Genomic DNA, 15,515 nt, shown 5'->3' with positions numbered 1-15,515 from the left:
TAGCTTCCCTTCCGAGTACCGTGTCTTTTTCTCTTTCTGTCCTCCGGAGAAGGTGTGAGAAGGAGAAGCAGGAGAGCTCGTGGCGGATCCCTGTCGCAGGCGTGATCCAACTGCAGCGACGAGGAGGCGGGAATTTAATTGGCTGGGAAGTGCTGAGGACACGCAACAGCAAAAGCAGAAGCAACAGGTAAGTTGAGTTATAACGGTGCGGGAGGCGGGAGTCTCCACTGTATCTGGATTCTATGTAAAGAAGGAGCAAAAGCAAAAGCAAAGGATGCTTGAAGTTTACATATGATTACCTTCTCGATCTCTCATCTCCTCATTCATCCCCACATTTTTGCCTCCGCAAATCCATCGAGCACGAGTCGGTCGGCCGTGTTGCACTGCAGAAACCAGATGCTCTGCTCCCGAGTCTCACTCGTGATTCCCCATCATCGTCGACCAACCCCGTGCCCGTGCAGAGTCCATACAGATCTTGCTTGCGTGTCCCCAACCGGCTATCCATGCAGTCACGCGAGTCGGGTGGAGTGGAGTTTTTCGGACAGACCTTATTGCTTGAGTTTGTACAGAGAGTTCCACCAGTGCCCGACTGATCATCTTCGTCCCCGCTTTTGCAACTGTGATGTCTACCTATACTTGTCTCGTTTCATCGAGCGTTTTGAGGAGCAGACAACTGGTCAGTGCTCAGTGCCGGAAAGCTCGTTGCGTGAAACAAGCTACATGTCGACACCGTTCCAGCAGGGTGCGCCGGGATATCTACAGGCATCATTCACGCCAGATCACCCCCCGTGCACTCGGACCGGTCTCCGGACGGAGAAACTCTCTCCGGCATCTCTCTCTCTCTCTTCAACTTTGTGATAGGTAACTCAACGCTTCAATTCACCGCTACATATCGCTATCATTCCCCAACCCACCAATGACAATGAAGAAAAAGAAAAGGGAAAAAAAAACAGGGGGCACGCATGGCGAAAAAGAGGAAATCTTTCAACACAAAACGTTGAAAGAAATGGATGATGCAAGATGTAAAAAGACATGAACGTGGTTGGTATCAAACGTGTAAGTGTAAGGTCGACAAAGATCGATCACTGCTGTTGCTGCTGCGGGCGGGAGCTGGAGCTATCCTTGAACAGGCCCTGCTCCTCGAAGTTCTCGATGAGAGCGCGTAGAGGCTCGAGGTCGCCGGGAGCAAGGAGGTTGAAAGTCTATAATTTCACTGTCAGCATGGTACCGATAGCTGTGGACTCATGTGGTACGGACCCGCGAGAAGTGAATAAAATGGACGAATAAGCTGTTGAAGTGGGCCTCGAGGCTCATGTGCAGGATCTTGTCGAAGTGGGTGTGGTAGATGTGTGCAAACACGCGGAACATCTGCTTGTAGATGCCCTTACACGTCTGTTCGAAGACCTGCGGGAAGCCGCCCTCCTTTCCGACCCAGTTCTCGCCGGACTGGTTGCCCGTAAGACTCCTGGAGGCGCCGGGCATCATCGCGGATGGGGTGGCGGCGGTCGCCGTGGTGGTTCCACTGGCCTTGGTGGGGAACAGAGTCTCGTCGTTGATGCGGTTCGAGATCCACTGCAGCACATACTCAATGTATGTGGGGGCCGGAAGGCGCATGGGCTTCTTGTTCGCGTCCAGCCAGGTGTAATCGAGACTGCTCAGAAAGTGTTAGTGCAGAACTCCAGGTATCGCATCGTGTCGCGCGATGCAACTTGCACATCCAGAAACCTACCCAGGGCCTGCCGACATGGACGGGCAATTCCTAGGAGTACAAAACTCCTGGATCACACCGTAGAAGCGGTTAAGCATGTCGAAAAACTCAAACACTGTCCCGCAGTCAGCGGCGCCGTATCCCAATTCCAAGCAATCCTACATACCATTGAGTGCCAGCCATTCACCCTGATCCACGTACTTCGGCAGAACAACGATGGTCGAGAAGCTACCCTTGACCAACTGGCTGGTGACGAACGGCTTGCAGAGGAAGAGCGGCTTCGCTGCGACGCGGGCACCAGTAGGTGAGTTCGGCATCAGACCACCTGCCGGGGAGGCTCCGCCGCCGGGCGAGCTTCCTGCACCGCCATTGAATCCGTTGCCACCACTACCACCACTTCCATTGCCGCCAGTCGGGGATTGCTGCGAGGGCGAGGACGGTTGCTTGCCGGGCCGCCGGAACCGACTGAACATTGCGTTAATGGAGTTCATGGTTTAATCTAGGAGTGGGAAAGGCGAGGAGAAAGGGGTGTGGAGGGGGGGTGGAGCAAGTTGCGAGCGAGCACGGGCGGCCGAGCTGTTGTTACAACTGTCTCGTCTCTTTGCGAAGGTGTGACGAAAGGAGTGGGAAAGGGGAGTGGGTGTTGCCGAGATGGGGAACTCACCCAAACAGATGTGAGGCCATTCGATTTTCTTTTCCTTTTGTCTCGACTCAAGTTAGGATAGTAGCTCGCCGCTGCGTGCACTTAGTGAGCGACACGGGAACTCGAGCCGTGAGCAACCGTTCCGGGAAAACGCAAGGATGGCTTTGGTTGCTACGAAGCTTGCGAGGATGTGGATCCGTAGAGGTAGAGCAACACCGCAAAGGATCGATCGTTTCGTTTTGGTGAGGGAGGTGTTGAGATGGTATGGAGAGAGGTAAGTTGGAGCGAGTAGAGTAGAAGTCAAAGTTGAAAGTTGATCCAGGAGGGCAGCAGCAGCAAGGGATCCGATAAATCAGGCTAATTGAGTTATGGGGACGCACGCCCTTGGACAGTCGAAGAAGGGCGGCTCAAGTGAGGTGCCAAGCTTTGGTGAACCGGGCTTTGCCCGATGCCTGTTTCGGACACGGGGCTTTCCGTCGCACAACTACCGTTGCATTCGGAACTTTGAGTTTTCGGTCGAGAAGAAGACAGAGGGCACGGTGGTGGCATTTTGGAAAGAAAAATGGCATTCCACGGAAGCGGGTCGGAAGGCTACGTACAGATGTCCGATTCGCCAGGAGACTGGTTGCCGGAAGTTGTGTCTCCGCCTCTGGCCTGGTCGTTTATACATCTACACTGCAGTAAGCCGATATACGGCTTCGATACGAAGCGGATATGCTTGACGAGAACGGTGTGCAACCTCAATGAAATGGTCCATGATCGTAGGTTCATGGGATTCGATGAAGCATTTGCACTGTGCAGTGAGTGCTAGCGCAGTGCGAACGCGGACACCGTTCCAAACATCAAAGTCGTCTTTCTCTTTCTGGTAGGCAAACACAGCACGAGCTACAATAGGTACTAGAACGCCCGATAGGTAGACAGCATCGTGACAGGTCCGCGTGCAGAACTCGGCACTTCGGCATCAACCGCACGTAGGTAGAGGAGAATTCGAATTCAATTCACATTCCCGAAAGGACTGTCCACGACTTCAATACAGGCACGAAAAGAATTCGCATCCAGAAAATGAAACCAACCTATCCATCGATACAGAACCAAAGACCAAAAGAAAAACACGACGCCAGATAAATAAATAAAAACCCCCTCCCCTCCGACTAGACAATATTTACAGCCGTACCAACTCCTGACGTTCCCAGTATTTACTCTCCAACTCTTCCTTCGCTCCGCGGAAACACAGCACTTTAGTAAATAAATGGCCCCCCCAGCTTCGTACCGTGCTATTCCCGATACATACCGCACCGATCCGTTAAATCACAAGCGATCATTCGATTCACCATCCCGCACCCGCGTTGGATCGCCCTCTTATTCTCCTCCCCACGGCCCACCGTCCTGCATTCCATCGAGTCTCCCGGTAGCTCTACCAACTCGTTGTCGCCGCATTCGACAGCCCATAACCATCGGGCACCGGATGCGACATTGACGCCCAATGGTGGCCCTCATATTTATTCCCGAGGCTCTGCGGCCGACTATTCCTCCCAAACCGTTTCCAATACGGCACCGAAGTATACCACGAATCGACATCCTGCGATGGCGAAACCGGTGCGCTTCCGCGGTAGCCTTCATAGGGCGGAGGCGGCGTAGCACCAGAGCCGCGACTGCTCTTCCGCGGCATCGACACGCCGTAGTCTTTAAGCATGAACATGAGCTGCTGTCGGACGCCGGGGGAGAGCGTGTTCTGGAGGTAGTGGACGACCTCTCTGCCGGCGTAATTCGTCGCATGTACGTCAGCGCCCGCTTCGAGGAGCAGGCGAACGGACTCGACGGCCACGGCGCCGGCCTCGACAGCGAGCTGCAGCACCGTGGCGCGGAACGCCTTATCCTTCGCCTCGGTGTCGGCGCCGCGCTCGAGCAGCAGCCCGACGACGCGGTGCTTCCCGAGGCGGGCGGCCGCCGCTAGCGGCGAGAAGCCGAAGTGGTTGCGCCGCTCAAAGTCCGCGCCGTTATCGACCAACCATCGTACGATGTCCGTGTGCCCCAGCGCCGCGGCGAGGGTCAGCGGCGTCTCGCCGTTGCGGTCGATCGAGGCGTGGTTTACGTCCCGTCCGTAGTCGTGCACGAGCTGCTGTACCAGCGCGAGGTTTTCTTGGTCGATGGCTTCGAGAAGGTCCTGCCGGCTGTGTGTGAAGCTGTAGAGCTTCGCGGTGAGGGTGGGTTTCTTGTTGGAGGGGATGGAGGTCCGCCCGGAAAAGGAGGGCCGTTTGGTGCTCGGGCTGGCCTGGAGGGTTTGCGCTCGCTCGGGGTAGGGCGGGGGTGTGGCGGGGGGCTCCCAGTGCGAGCCTGCTGGTGCCGAGTCGGCGCGCGGGGACAGCGGTGGGGTGATCGTGTGCGGCACCGTCATCTTCGAGGAGTCGATCTTGTATTTCCCAAGTTCCTGTTCGATGCGGTGCAAGGAATACCTTTCACCCTTTCCGTCAGAAAATGGACAGAACAACGAGGTGGGCAGACAGGCTTACAGATGCTGCGAAGTATAGAAGTTCGTGAGGCTGCTGATATTTGTCACGATGCGCATCCTCAGAGCGCCGAGGTCCTCGCCCCACATCAGCCGGTCAAGCTTGCTGCCCTTCGAGTCCGCCAACGATTGATTCTGCTCGAGGATCTTGTTCAGCTCCTCGAGGAGCTCCTTGCAGCCGAGAACGATCCTCTGGAACCGGTCCTGCGTCTGCGCATCGGGCCAGGACGGCGGCGCTCCCTCGAGGGTAGTTGCAAACCGGTGGATTTCGCCACAGATGTCCTTGAATTCCTTCGGCGCCTTCTGGTAGCCGCTCCAAACAGTCCAGGCGAGCTGCGTAATCGCGATGATGTCCCCGATGCCACTGCCGAAACTCATGATTGCATAGGTAATTCGCCTCGGGAGGGAAAAAAAAGATGGGGCTTCCTAACCCACGGACAGGGAAACAGCGGGTGGTTTTATTCCCCCCGCTCGTGTGCGCAATCACTACCCGCAGACATCTGTAGAAGCACAATAGACGTATTAGTTTGCGTCACAACGCAGCCGCAGAACAGAGGTTGGCTTTAAATTATGCGGAGGCGATGCGAGCGGTCAACGTGTTGACCGGCGATTGGCAGGCGGGGCACGCACAGAACCGACTGGACCTTCCCGCATCTATGGTATGTACATAATAAAGCTTTTTCATCAATCGAAATGTTTCAACTGGGCAACTTTCTTTTATCCCGCCAGTTATTGATCCCCACCTTCCATCATCAGCATCATGCGAATCCACGTAGCGTTTGAGAGTTCGCAGCAAAACCTCGCGTAGGCGAGCCTACCAGCAACAACAGAAGCTCGCACCCAACGTACCGAGAGCGAAGCCGTGGATCGAATCCAATGGATACGGACACTTCATGCAAAACATCCGTTTACCGATTGAGCCTTGCTCTCGAGTCTCAGCTGGAGGTGCGGGATCTGCAATCAATCACGCTGGCAATTGCCAATTGCAGCCATGGAGGCTGGAGAAAAAGCATTGGATTTGATGCGGATGCGGATGAGCCAGCTGATTGATTGATTGATTGATTGCTGGAGCCTTGTATTTACGTCCCTGCCAGCAAAGCATCTCTTTCCAGCTTCCCGAAACTGTTGGATCGTCGGCAGCTAGGCACTGCAGCTAGTTAGAGCTTAAGTTCAACTATGCAAGACGTGTATTATGGACTCCGTTTTACATAGAGGTTTCCCTTTTGCACATACATGTTATTCATCAGCCCTTGTGGTTCCACTACAACATTGCTAAACGGACCTGTCACACGACATCCGCCGCGTAAGAGAATAGTTAACGAGGTGGGTTAGGCGGCAACCGCGCCTGCCAAACCATGCGCGCCACCGATCCGTGCGTCGAAGGTCACTAGAGCACTGAGTCTGCACGAACTGTGCAGATGTAGCCGTCAGACGCATGAGGTATGCCACAAATTACAATGGATGGGGCGCTGTTTATTATCTTGCATGAGGTGATCAGGTGTGGGAGAGCTTCACTCTTCCTGGTATTCTTCCTGGTACTCTGCCACTTCCTCCAGCCCTGGCATCCGCAGGTAATCCTTTACCTCGGGCGGAGTGCAGTTAAAGTACAGTGTAGTATCGCAGCCATAGATACAGACGTGGATGTTAGTCATGATGATCGCCACCCGGTAGATCGGTCCCAGTGGCTGCTGCGAGCCGATATCGTCCACATACTCCCACAGATCGACGACGTCCTCGTAGCCCCATTGCACTCGTTGTTTTCGTGCCGACTCGGACGTGCTGGCCATACTGTCGATGCTGGCCATGCTGGCCATGCTAGCCATGGAAATATCGCCCGCCTCCTCCTCCTCTTCTTCTTCCTCTCGCTGCCCCGCAGATAATAAAAGATTCATCTCTTCAAAAGGAGACAGAACATTAACAACCGGAAATGGCGGCGCATCCTCCATTTGCTCCTCGGCCTCAAGATTCAGCTCTAGAAACGGCGGCACAACCGATGCCGTCACAGGAGACGGCGCGTTCTCCATTTGTTCCTCGGTGTCGAGGCCCATTCCGACGACCATAGTCGACAGGAGCGAGTCCTCGCCCACCGGCGCCTCCTCCTCCTCCTCCTCTGAATCATAGCCCACCGGCACCTCCCCCTTCTCCAAATCATAGCCCACCGGCACTTCGCCCTGCTCCTCCTCGTCCTCCTCCTCCGAACTATAACCACCCAGCGGGTCATACGGCTCAAAGGCGTGATAAATCAATCCGTCGGGGCACTTGACAGGAGTGTAATCGAGCGCGGACAGCTCATTCCTCACGCCGCACTCATGCTGCCACTCCGACGGGCGGTATACGGGCCTTCCCAAGAAGGCGTAGACCTTTGGCCAGGGGGCGCCCGCCTCCGCCTGGCGCTGGCGCACCTTGCTTGTGAACAGCTCGAGGCGCTGCTCTGTCAGCAGGCCCGAGCTATGATCGTACAGCAGGAACCCCCACTTCTCATCGATCCAGGCGACGAGGTAGTTCACGCACTCTGCCAGCTCCGGCGGCGTGAGCCCGAAGCGTGCGGCGAGCGCGCCGAGCGGCTCCCGGGAGCCCAGCCGCGCGCACAGGAAAAATAGCCCCTCGGTGCGCGAGTACCGGTGCCCGCTGGAAGTGCTGAAGTGCTCTGGGAGCCCGAGGAGCGGCGGGATCTCCGCCAGGTCGCGTGATGGGAAGCGGCAGTGCTCGCGTAGCATGTCGTCGCTCAGCTTGAGGACGTCGATCCGTGGTGCCCGTGCCCGCTGCACTATCGTAAACCGCGTCGTGAGGTACAGCCATGCTTCTTCTTCGGTCGCGTGCCGCAGCGTCGCTAGCAGCTCCGTGCGGAGCTCTTCCGGGATCGTGTCCGTCGTCATCGTGGTGTGCTCGTGGAGTGGCCGTGGTCGTAGTCGCGATCGTGGTAGATATGTGATGAGTGAGTCCGAGTGGGGTACGCGCTGCGCGTCTCAGAGCTAGTAAGGTACCAGGAGCTCCCCACCCTACACGTCATGCACGTGGATCCTAGCAGTCCCACTAGATATAATGTAAGCACGCCTCATGTCGATCCCCACAAAGCAAAACGAGATGCTCAACATCTCAAAACGGCAGAATGTGGGGTTCTAGCGTATTCGTGCCTCGAGCTGGCGGAGCTATGCAGAGACTTTGCCTGAGAAATAGCAGGCTGGGTCCTACCCGGTTCTGGAGTGCCTATTGTTACTGAGCCGACGAAGATCGACAAATAGTCCGAACACGAGTATATGCCCAAGGGATAAGGCGTTCTTTCGGTTATAGTTTTTTTTTGGTTAAGCATCGCTTCCATTCGAGCTATATGCTACATCAGGGCAATATATTGCACACAGGCGTTCTCTCGAATTTTGAATGTTTTCCTCGTACATAACGATCAGAAAGCGAGTGATATCTCATGATACATCCACCAGGTTCTACAGCACATCCAGTGCGGCGTTCTGAGTGGAGCGAAGTCAAACAAACCTGGAACCTCTAGAAGCTTTGGAAGATAAGTCACCGCTTCGTATTTCGCTCGACAGGCCTGGGTAACGGTCCTACCATAGAGTCCGGCAATCACCTTCGGCTCTTAATTCCACAGATCACCAGTCCTGAAACCACAACCCAGCGAAAATCTCAGAAATCCCATGCCACGCCTCGTATAGTACGCATCAGATCCAACCCCGAGGCACTGGACGTATCTATTAAACTACCGTATATCATCCAAGTATTTTTCCCACTCCTACGTTACCTATGATACGTCTTAGAGTTACGGAATTACAGCGCAGCAATTACAATTACCAGCGCCAGGGCGGCACCCATAGCCGGTACCAACGCTTTCCCTCCCCCACATTTTCCGTCGCCGGCAGCGCTGCTCGGCGTCCCCGACTCCGTTGCTACCGCAATCCTGGTTCGTGTTGGCCGTGGTAGGTTTGGCCGTGGAGGGGGTGGTGGTGGCGCCGGTAGCGGTGGATGCGGCAGCATGAGCGTCGCAGTTTCGGTCGCAGTCGCAGTTTCGATCGCAGTCGCAGTCTCGGTCTCGGTGACAGTACAGCTGTTGCACGGCGTCGACGTCGTGGCGGCGGTCATCGTCGTCATCGTCGTCTCCCCCTCCCCTTGCGAATTATCGTCCCCACCACCCAAAACCCGCACCTTAACCACCACCCCCCTCTCAACCCACGAACTCCACCATCCCCCGCGCTCATAGAAGCCCACGCAGCTCCACTTCCCCTCTCCATCCCCCCACCCATCGCCATCGCCAGCGGCAACACAAACACCGCTGTCCCCACCGCTATCCCCACCCCCTTCCCCACCCGCATCCCCTCCCACCATTCTGATCTCAACCGGCCTATGCCTCGGTCCCTCCGCATTGCACTCCCGTATTATCCCATCAAGCGCCCCGAACACCGCACGACCGCTGCTCCCTGGCGCAGAGAGTAGGAACAGCGCGCGATGGCACATAGCAGTCTGCGGTGGCGGCGGCGGGCTGCACAAACACTCTCTTGCGTCGTCGTCGTGGGGATGAGAGGGATGAGGGCGGAGTTGGCAGCGCGTTATGGCATCAACCAGAGGGGCGCAGATGGCGCTGCGGAGGAGGGTGGTTAGTGTGCGGTTTTGATCCGGTGGTGGTGGTGGTGGTGGTGGTGGGTGAGGGGGGTGGGAATGATAAGGTGGAGGAGCTCCTGGTGGGAAGGTGGCAGTTGCTACGCTGCACAGTGGTAGCAACAGGAGTAGGATCGCTGCAGCCTTCATCGTGCGGTGAATGCGATTAATGCGATGTGAGTGGTGAGCGAGCGGATGCGTGCTTCGTGCGTGAGTGACTTCCTACCAGGCGACCCGCGCCGTTTTATTGTAAATATTACAGAAGCGGGTGCAGCCTTGTGCTTCGAATAGATTGATTGAACTTCACCTAGAGGATCTCGGAGGGCGGGGACGGCAACTAGGACCAAGGTTGGCCTGAGCGCACCTAGTAGGATGCGGATATACTTTTATCCTAGGTATGATACCTACACTATTGATCGTTGCATCGATCTTCAGGTTTATTTGCTCCGAGGGATACGAAGAACCGTGAACGCTGCCTGCGGCCCAGGGGTGCGTTTTATGATGGCATGGCCGATATAGGGCAGGGAAGCGGAGGTATGTATGTACCAACTCCGCGGCGTATATATCGCTCCACTTTCCACCCGCTCTGCAAGTGGTAGCCCGGTCCTCTTCAGGTCTCCATTTGGTTTGCTTCTCAGCTTTCCGCCCACCGCCGACTCAGTCTACCATTCCGGAGTCTGGCTATACATCTTGAGCGTCTGATACAAACAGCACACAAATCAACGTCTGGTTGGCTCAGTTGGCAGAGCGTCGGTCTCATATGCTTCAGTATGACTTCCACACAGTGGCGGCAATCCGAAGATCGCGAGTTCGATCCTCGCACCGGACAGCTGCTTTTTTGCTTTGGTCTTTTGCGGACCAAGGAGGGAATTTGCTGAGTGGGGCTGTGGATGATGCTGACTGGTTCACTTCAGGCGGCGAGGACTGAGGGTGAATGCTACCTACTCGTATCCGACATCAGCACCTGCCGGCGACGATCGTACTGGTAGGGAAACACAACTTTTAGGTCTGGGAATTGCGCCGTAACTATCGGCCCGGACACTGCAGCCAAGTCGCCATGGCCCTTTAACTTTTCCTCTCAATACGCCGTTGTGGAGACATGATAGGCGTCACCGGCTGCTCTCCTATGTCAATCCAGTTTGGTATTCAGCTATCGGCCGTTACTTAGGTATCCGTTGCAATTTCACCACCAGCTGCCTATTGACAACTTGCAAGTTGCAAGCGATGGTTGGAGCTGACGGTTGGAGGTTTGCATGAATTGTCACTCACGGTGAGATGAGATGAGATGAGATGAGTCAGTGGTTCCGAGACCTCGATGAGAGAGAGAGAGAAGATAACGTAGCGCGGCAACGGATCAGCGAAAATGCAGAATGAATGAGAAGTTGAGGTTCTGTTCAACTTTGGAGACTTGATACCTCCACCGTTCGGCGCCACCCAATCCGGCTAGCCACTCCTGCTATCTTATCTGATCCCCAGTCCATCCCACATATCGCTCCTCTCATGGCGGTGGTTCCCAGACAACAGAAGAGCATCATTGTACATAGTTCTGATTGAGAGTTGATTGAAACATGCTTAGTGCATGTTCTCGTGCTCCGCACATCCCGCATCCCGCAGTCCCGTCGGCTAGTGGCCCACCAGCGATGCTTCGAGAAGAGAAGAGCGGAGGCTGAGCGTCGGGTATGACAGGTCATTTTCGCAATGCGCATGAAAAAAGGCTATGTATCCAACAGGCGTCGGAACCGAGCAGCTGTTGCCGCTCGACTATGGCTAGTGTGCCGGATGGGGGAGAATGCTAGAGTTCGTCAACTCTAGAACAGCAGCATCTGAAGAACGTTGAGGCCGCTGTCGGCAAGGCTCCGTGCGTGCCGTGTCCATGTGTGTGGTGCGAGATGTGTGATGCGTAATGTGAAATGCGTGATATCTGCACTGTGTCCGCCGTGTGTGTGTGCATCCCATCCCAGGCGTCACTTGTCACTGTCCCCAGCGTACATATAAGTTGCAGCGGCCTGGTTGCAGTCAGTGTCCTTGCTTGCCTGCTTGTGCTCCGGTCGGTAATCCCATCCTGAGCTGTGAGCTGCAACCTGCAACTGCCCCCAGTATCTCCAACAATCAATGCATGTGCCAAAGAGACGCAAGACCGATGACACCCGCACTCCCCCGCAGCAACTGCCCCCTCCATCGCCGCCATCGCCGCCATCGCCATCAGCCCCTCCCGATGTCTCGCAGTCCATCGCAACCGTTCGCCACCACGACGACGATAGAAACGTGCAGCCAGGCGGTGTGGGGACCGAAAGCTCGGTTGCGCCGTCAGTCGTCCGTCCTCCGCCCCTCATGATCTCCGTCTGACCATACTGGGCCCTTACAGCACCCTAGTGGGCCTGCTCCCCGAAGTCCTAGACTTGGTCCTCGCCTGCCTCCCGCTGCGCGACCTAGGCTCTCTCGCAACGACCTGCCGCGGCCTCTGCCAGTACGTCCGCCCCATCATGCCGCGTCGGCTTTCCGCATCCGAAGTAGGCGACGTCCTCCACCACCTGATCCAAGCGCCGCGCCTGCCGCCAGTCGTCTACATCAGCACATGCCCACACTTCCGCGAGCTGCTGGAAAAAGACATGAAGGCGCGGAGCCGGCACGGGGACCTGTGGGCCAGCGCGCCCAGCGCGCGCAAGCCCCGCCTGCTGCAGGCGCTCGACCGCCATGGCTTCGAGGGCTTCCCGTACTACACGGCGCGGGCGCTGCGCGGCGCGTGCAGCGGGCTTTCCGTGGCGCAGCTCGAGGAGCTGCTGCGCGCGCTCGAGAACCTGTTTCTGCTCGACGGGCAGGATCTGGCGCTGGGCGGCATGGCCGACGCCCTGCGCATCCTCGCGCAAAACCAGTGCGTGTCGTTCTGGCGCACCCCCGCCGCGGCTGTGGCATACGAGCTGGGCTACGAGTCCCCGGGGGACCACCCCTACGAGCGCCGTGGAGACGGCGGGAGGCCCGTGCGCGTCCGCGCCCCGGACACGCATGTCCAGGGTGTGCTCGATGCGATACTAGCGTCGACTATTTCCGACGCTGTCAAGGCCCTGCTGCTGATGGGCGAGGACAACTTGTGGATTCCCGAGCCGCCGCCGCCGTGTTCGCTGGTTCGTGAGGCGTTTTCAGTGTTCGATCAGGTGTCGGCAGAGAGGCCGGATTGCGAACGCGCCGCTGGTATGCTGCGGAAGCTGCTAGGTGTCATGCGGCGGAGCGTCGATGGAGGGGCCGGCACCGGAGAAGATGCGTATCCCCCGTACTCTTATGGAGTCCTGATCGACGGCTTCTTCTTGGCGGTGAACATGGCGGTGTCTCATGTTGAGGACGACCACGCTCGCGATTACTACTTCTCGGCCTACGTCCCTGTCCGAAACATTACCCCTCGCGGCCCGCGGTTGAGGATCATCGAGGTCTGGCTCGAAATGTGTGGCGAGCTGTTTGGGGCATCGGGGATGGAGTACGAGTGGAAAGTGGCAGTCGAGACGGGCAGGCCGAAGTTGGTGGAGAAACTCCTCTTTCATAGACCTGAGGCCACGAAGTTTCATGCGATGGAGCTGCGCAAGCCGCCAAAAATGCCGATAGGTTATGATGTGCGGTAAAGTCGGTTCGCGGAATGCTGAATTACATTATATATTTCTTTCTTCTACTCACTACTGCTAGCGCTTGGCGCGTATTACATTCGCTTCATCCAGACGAAGCCTTAATAACCACGACCACCCTTCGACTCCTTGCGATACTTCTTCTTCGGCGACGGCATCGTCTCGTTTTTCAAAGCCGTATCCCACTCCAGAAGCGTGATCATCTCCCTAAAGTCCTCCAGCACATAGGCACCACGGGCGACACTCGTGCGCTTCACGAACCCATCAGCCGCACGCCACAGATTGACGCCAGGCTCGCGCCTAATCGTCCTGGCCGACTTCGCATCCAGGCCGGCCACCACACCGACGACAGTGGGGTACTGCAGGATCGGCGCCAAATCGCTGTTATCATCGCCAATGAACACGATCTCCTCCCTGCCCCTGCGCTCCCGCTTCATAACCTCCCTCTTATCATCCCCAGAGAACACATCGACCGGGCGATCCCTCGGGTTCGCCGCGAGCACACCGTCGGGCAGGATCTCGGGACAATAGATGTATAGCCGTTCCGCCAGCTTCCCGGCGCCCACCGACTCGCGCAGCACCGTGCGGATCCACCGAACCGACCAGTTCCTCGAGAGGACACTAACCCTCACCCCACGCTTCTCCGCCTCAGCCACAAACTCCCAAAACCCGGGCCTAACCTTTACGGTCGCCGCCTCCTCGCGCAGCGCCATCTCGCTCGCGCTATCAAACACGCCACTCTCCTTGACGCGGTGAAACGAATCCCTCTCCGCCCTCGTCAGGTTCGGCAGCGCCTGCAGGTGCAGCTCCTCCAAGATTGTGGTCGGCTTCGGCAGGTGCCCAATCGCCGCGTAGTAGTCGGCCATGTAGAGGTCGCCGAAATGAGACCAGGGAGGGATCCCGGAGCTGGAGGAGACGGAGAGGTACGCCGTCGTCGCGAGGTTCTCGAATGCTTCGCTAATCGCGATCGTCCCGTCGAAGTCGATGTACACCGCTGGGTGAGACGGCGGCCCGGGCGGGGGGAGGTTGCGCCCCTGTGAGGAGGGGCAGAGGCTTAGGAGCAGGGGGAGGAGGGTGAGGAGCTGCATTGCTGTGGGATGGGATGTGCGGTGCGATCGATGAGGTGCGATGCCACGTGGATGCGTGGATGCGAGGATGAGATGGAGGGGACGCTGGGACGCCGGGATGGTGGGCAGTGGGGGGTTTTGAAGGGACCACTGGTTTGTTAATAGCAGAGTTTTCTTAGCGGCCCCAACAATGCGGGTCTGGATCTGGGTTGTGGACTACTGGTATCACAGGAAAGGAAATTAATTGCTTCTATGATCTATCTATGCAAAGTTCTACATACGTAATTCGTGCACCCTGCTGCTGTATATGGATATAGAGTCTGCTGTATGGGAATTGGGAATTAGGAATTAGGTTTTGTACGGTGGAACTTGGAAGGTCTACAAGAGGATGGAGAGGATGGAGAGGATGGAGAGGATGGAGAGGATGGAGAGGATGTTTTGTGAGTGATGCAAGATTCTTGCCGGGATAGGGAGATAGGTATGGCATATACAAGCGTGGTTTGAATTCTCGCATCAAAGATGCATGGGGACGAGAGTCGGGACGGAGCACACAACACGGCTGAGCAAAATGCGCTACATGATTACGAGATCACGCTTCCACTGATATGCACAGCCAAGCGAACTCCACCATCCCAACGATCTCGGCATCCCCGAGAAACGAGAACGAAACGCGAGTGCTGCATCATGAACTAGCGGACGTCCAGAGGCCACACTACGCGAACCCCTCTACCCCCGCCACCACTCGCTTACCTCACCCCTCCCCCCCCACCCCCCCCTCTTCACCAACACACGATGCACCCGACCCTCCCCCTCCTCCGCCGCCTTCCAGTGCACGTAACCTTCTTCACGCGCGCCTCATGCGGGCTCTGCGCATCGGCACGCGACGTGCTCGCACAGGCATGGGAGCGCCGACCATTCGAGTACACCGAGGTTGACGTCATGGCTTCCAGCAAGCGCAGCGGCGAGCGCGGTAACACGCGATGGAAGGACGCGTATGAGTTCGATGTACCCGTGGTGCATATTCTGCCTGCTAGGGAGGTGGCGGTGGGGGTGGGGAAGGGGGTGGGGGACACAGGGGATGGTGTGGTGGGCGAAGTCAGTGGGAAGGGGGATACGGGTACCAGGAGGAAGCTGATGCATCGGTTTACGGTTGATCAGGTCGTTAGCGTGATGGAGGAGGTTGTGAGGTTGGATAAGGAAAGGGCTGGAAAGGATTGAGAATGCATGTACATATCAACCGCACAGACGGCTGTTCGCAATGGTTATTGAGTGAGATCAAGCTAAGTGATCCTACATATCGAGGACCTTGAAAGGCGTGAGATAATGTATACCTACTCCAAACTCTACCGTACGTTAGTGATAGTAATAATTAGGG

General features: G+C 56.8%; 6 protein-coding genes and 1 non-coding gene across 7 annotated transcripts; 2 read left to right on the top strand and 5 right to left on the bottom strand.

The window, feature by feature from the left end:
• Positions 1–724: 724 nt before the first annotated feature.
• Positions 725–2,723, bottom strand: BZA05DRAFT_398584 (Mob1/phocein). Its single transcript, XM_051483720.1, has 5 exons — positions 2,373–2,723; positions 1,875–2,173; positions 1,730–1,823; positions 1,258–1,651; positions 725–1,202 (listed from the first exon to the last, which is right to left on the bottom strand). Exons 1-5 carry the CDS (start codon positions 2,390–2,392, stop codon positions 1,083–1,085), a joined length of 927 nt encoding a protein of 308 aa, XP_051339498.1. The 5' UTR covers positions 2,393–2,723; the 3' UTR covers positions 725–1,082.
• Positions 2,724–3,331: 608 nt separating this feature from the next.
• On the bottom strand, positions 3,332–5,389 carry BZA05DRAFT_436386 (ankyrin repeat-containing domain protein). The gene is made up of 2 exons (XM_051486407.1): positions 4,862–5,389; positions 3,332–4,804 (listed from the first exon to the last, which is right to left on the bottom strand). The coding sequence occupies exons 1-2, from the start codon at positions 5,233–5,235 to the stop codon at positions 3,766–3,768; spliced, it is 1,413 nt and encodes a 470-aa protein (XP_051339497.1). The 5' UTR covers positions 5,236–5,389; the 3' UTR covers positions 3,332–3,765.
• An 885-nt stretch (positions 5,390–6,274) lies between these two features.
• Positions 6,275–7,848, bottom strand: BZA05DRAFT_353634 (uncharacterized protein). Its single transcript, XM_051481349.1, has one exon. The coding sequence runs from the start codon at positions 7,731–7,733 to the stop codon at positions 6,369–6,371; it is 1,365 nt and encodes a 454-aa protein (XP_051339496.1). The 5' UTR covers positions 7,734–7,848; the 3' UTR covers positions 6,275–6,368.
• A 620-nt stretch (positions 7,849–8,468) lies between these two features.
• BZA05DRAFT_474112 (uncharacterized protein) lies at positions 8,469–8,999 on the bottom strand. The gene has a single exon (XM_051488108.1). The coding sequence runs from the start codon at positions 8,956–8,958 to the stop codon at positions 8,638–8,640; it is 321 nt and encodes a 106-aa protein (XP_051339495.1). The 5' UTR covers positions 8,959–8,999; the 3' UTR covers positions 8,469–8,637.
• A 1,187-nt stretch (positions 9,000–10,186) lies between these two features.
• Positions 10,187–10,291, top strand: BZA05DRAFT_t178. Its single transcript has one exon. It is a non-coding gene; the product is annotated as a tRNA-Met (tRNA).
• A 3,114-nt stretch (positions 10,292–13,405) lies between these two features.
• On the bottom strand, positions 13,406–14,164 carry BZA05DRAFT_321426 (uncharacterized protein; the record flags this gene model as incomplete). The annotated part of the gene is made up of 1 exon (XM_051480449.1): positions 13,406–14,164. A coding segment is annotated over one exon (759 nt), but the record flags the coding sequence as incomplete, so codon positions are not given.
• A 740-nt stretch (positions 14,165–14,904) lies between these two features.
• On the top strand, positions 14,905–15,409 carry BZA05DRAFT_436382 (uncharacterized protein; the record flags this gene model as incomplete). The annotated part of the gene is made up of 2 exons (XM_051486406.1): positions 14,905–15,322; positions 15,386–15,409. The coding sequence occupies exons 1-2, from the start codon at positions 14,933–14,935 to the stop codon at positions 15,407–15,409; spliced, it is 414 nt and encodes a 137-aa protein (XP_051339493.1). The 5' UTR covers positions 14,905–14,932.
• Between the last annotated feature and the right edge of the window lie 106 nt (positions 15,410–15,515).

Source organism: Tricharina praecox, assembly GCF_024521635.1.
Source record: "Tricharina praecox strain CBS 144465 chromosome Unknown BZA05scaffold_12, whole genome shotgun sequence".
Lineage (NCBI taxonomy): Eukaryota > Fungi > Ascomycota > Pezizomycetes > Pezizales > Pyronemataceae > Tricharina > Tricharina praecox.
This window is presented reverse-complemented; position numbering and strand designations above follow the sequence as displayed.

Excerpts from the sequence above, each read along its gene's own strand:
- BZA05DRAFT_353634 (XM_051481349.1), bottom strand. The coding sequence starts at position 7,733 with ATGACGACGGACACGATCCCGGAAGAGCTCCGCACGGAGCTGCTAGCG.
- BZA05DRAFT_436386 (XM_051486407.1), bottom strand. The coding sequence starts at position 5,235 with ATGAGTTTCGGCAGTGGCATCGGGGACATCATCGCGATTACGCAGCTC. Across the intron at positions 4,805-4,861 it reads TTCTATACTTCGCAGCATCT|GTATTCCTTGCACCGCATCG; the intron begins GTAAGCCTGTCT and ends AAAGGGTGAAAG.
- BZA05DRAFT_398584 (XM_051483720.1), bottom strand. The coding sequence starts at position 2,392 with ATGGCCTCACATCTGTTTGG. Across the intron at positions 1,824-1,874 it reads TGAATGGCTGGCACTCAATG|TGTTTGAGTTTTTCGACATG; the intron begins GTATGTAGGATT and ends ACTGCGGGACAG. Across the intron at positions 1,203-1,257 it reads ATTTTATTCACTTCTCGCGG|ACTTTCAACCTCCTTGCTCC; the intron begins GTCCGTACCACA and ends GTGAAATTATAG.
- BZA05DRAFT_474112 (XM_051488108.1), bottom strand. The coding sequence starts at position 8,958 with ATGACGACGATGACCGCCGCCACGACGTCGACGCCGTGCAACAGCTGT.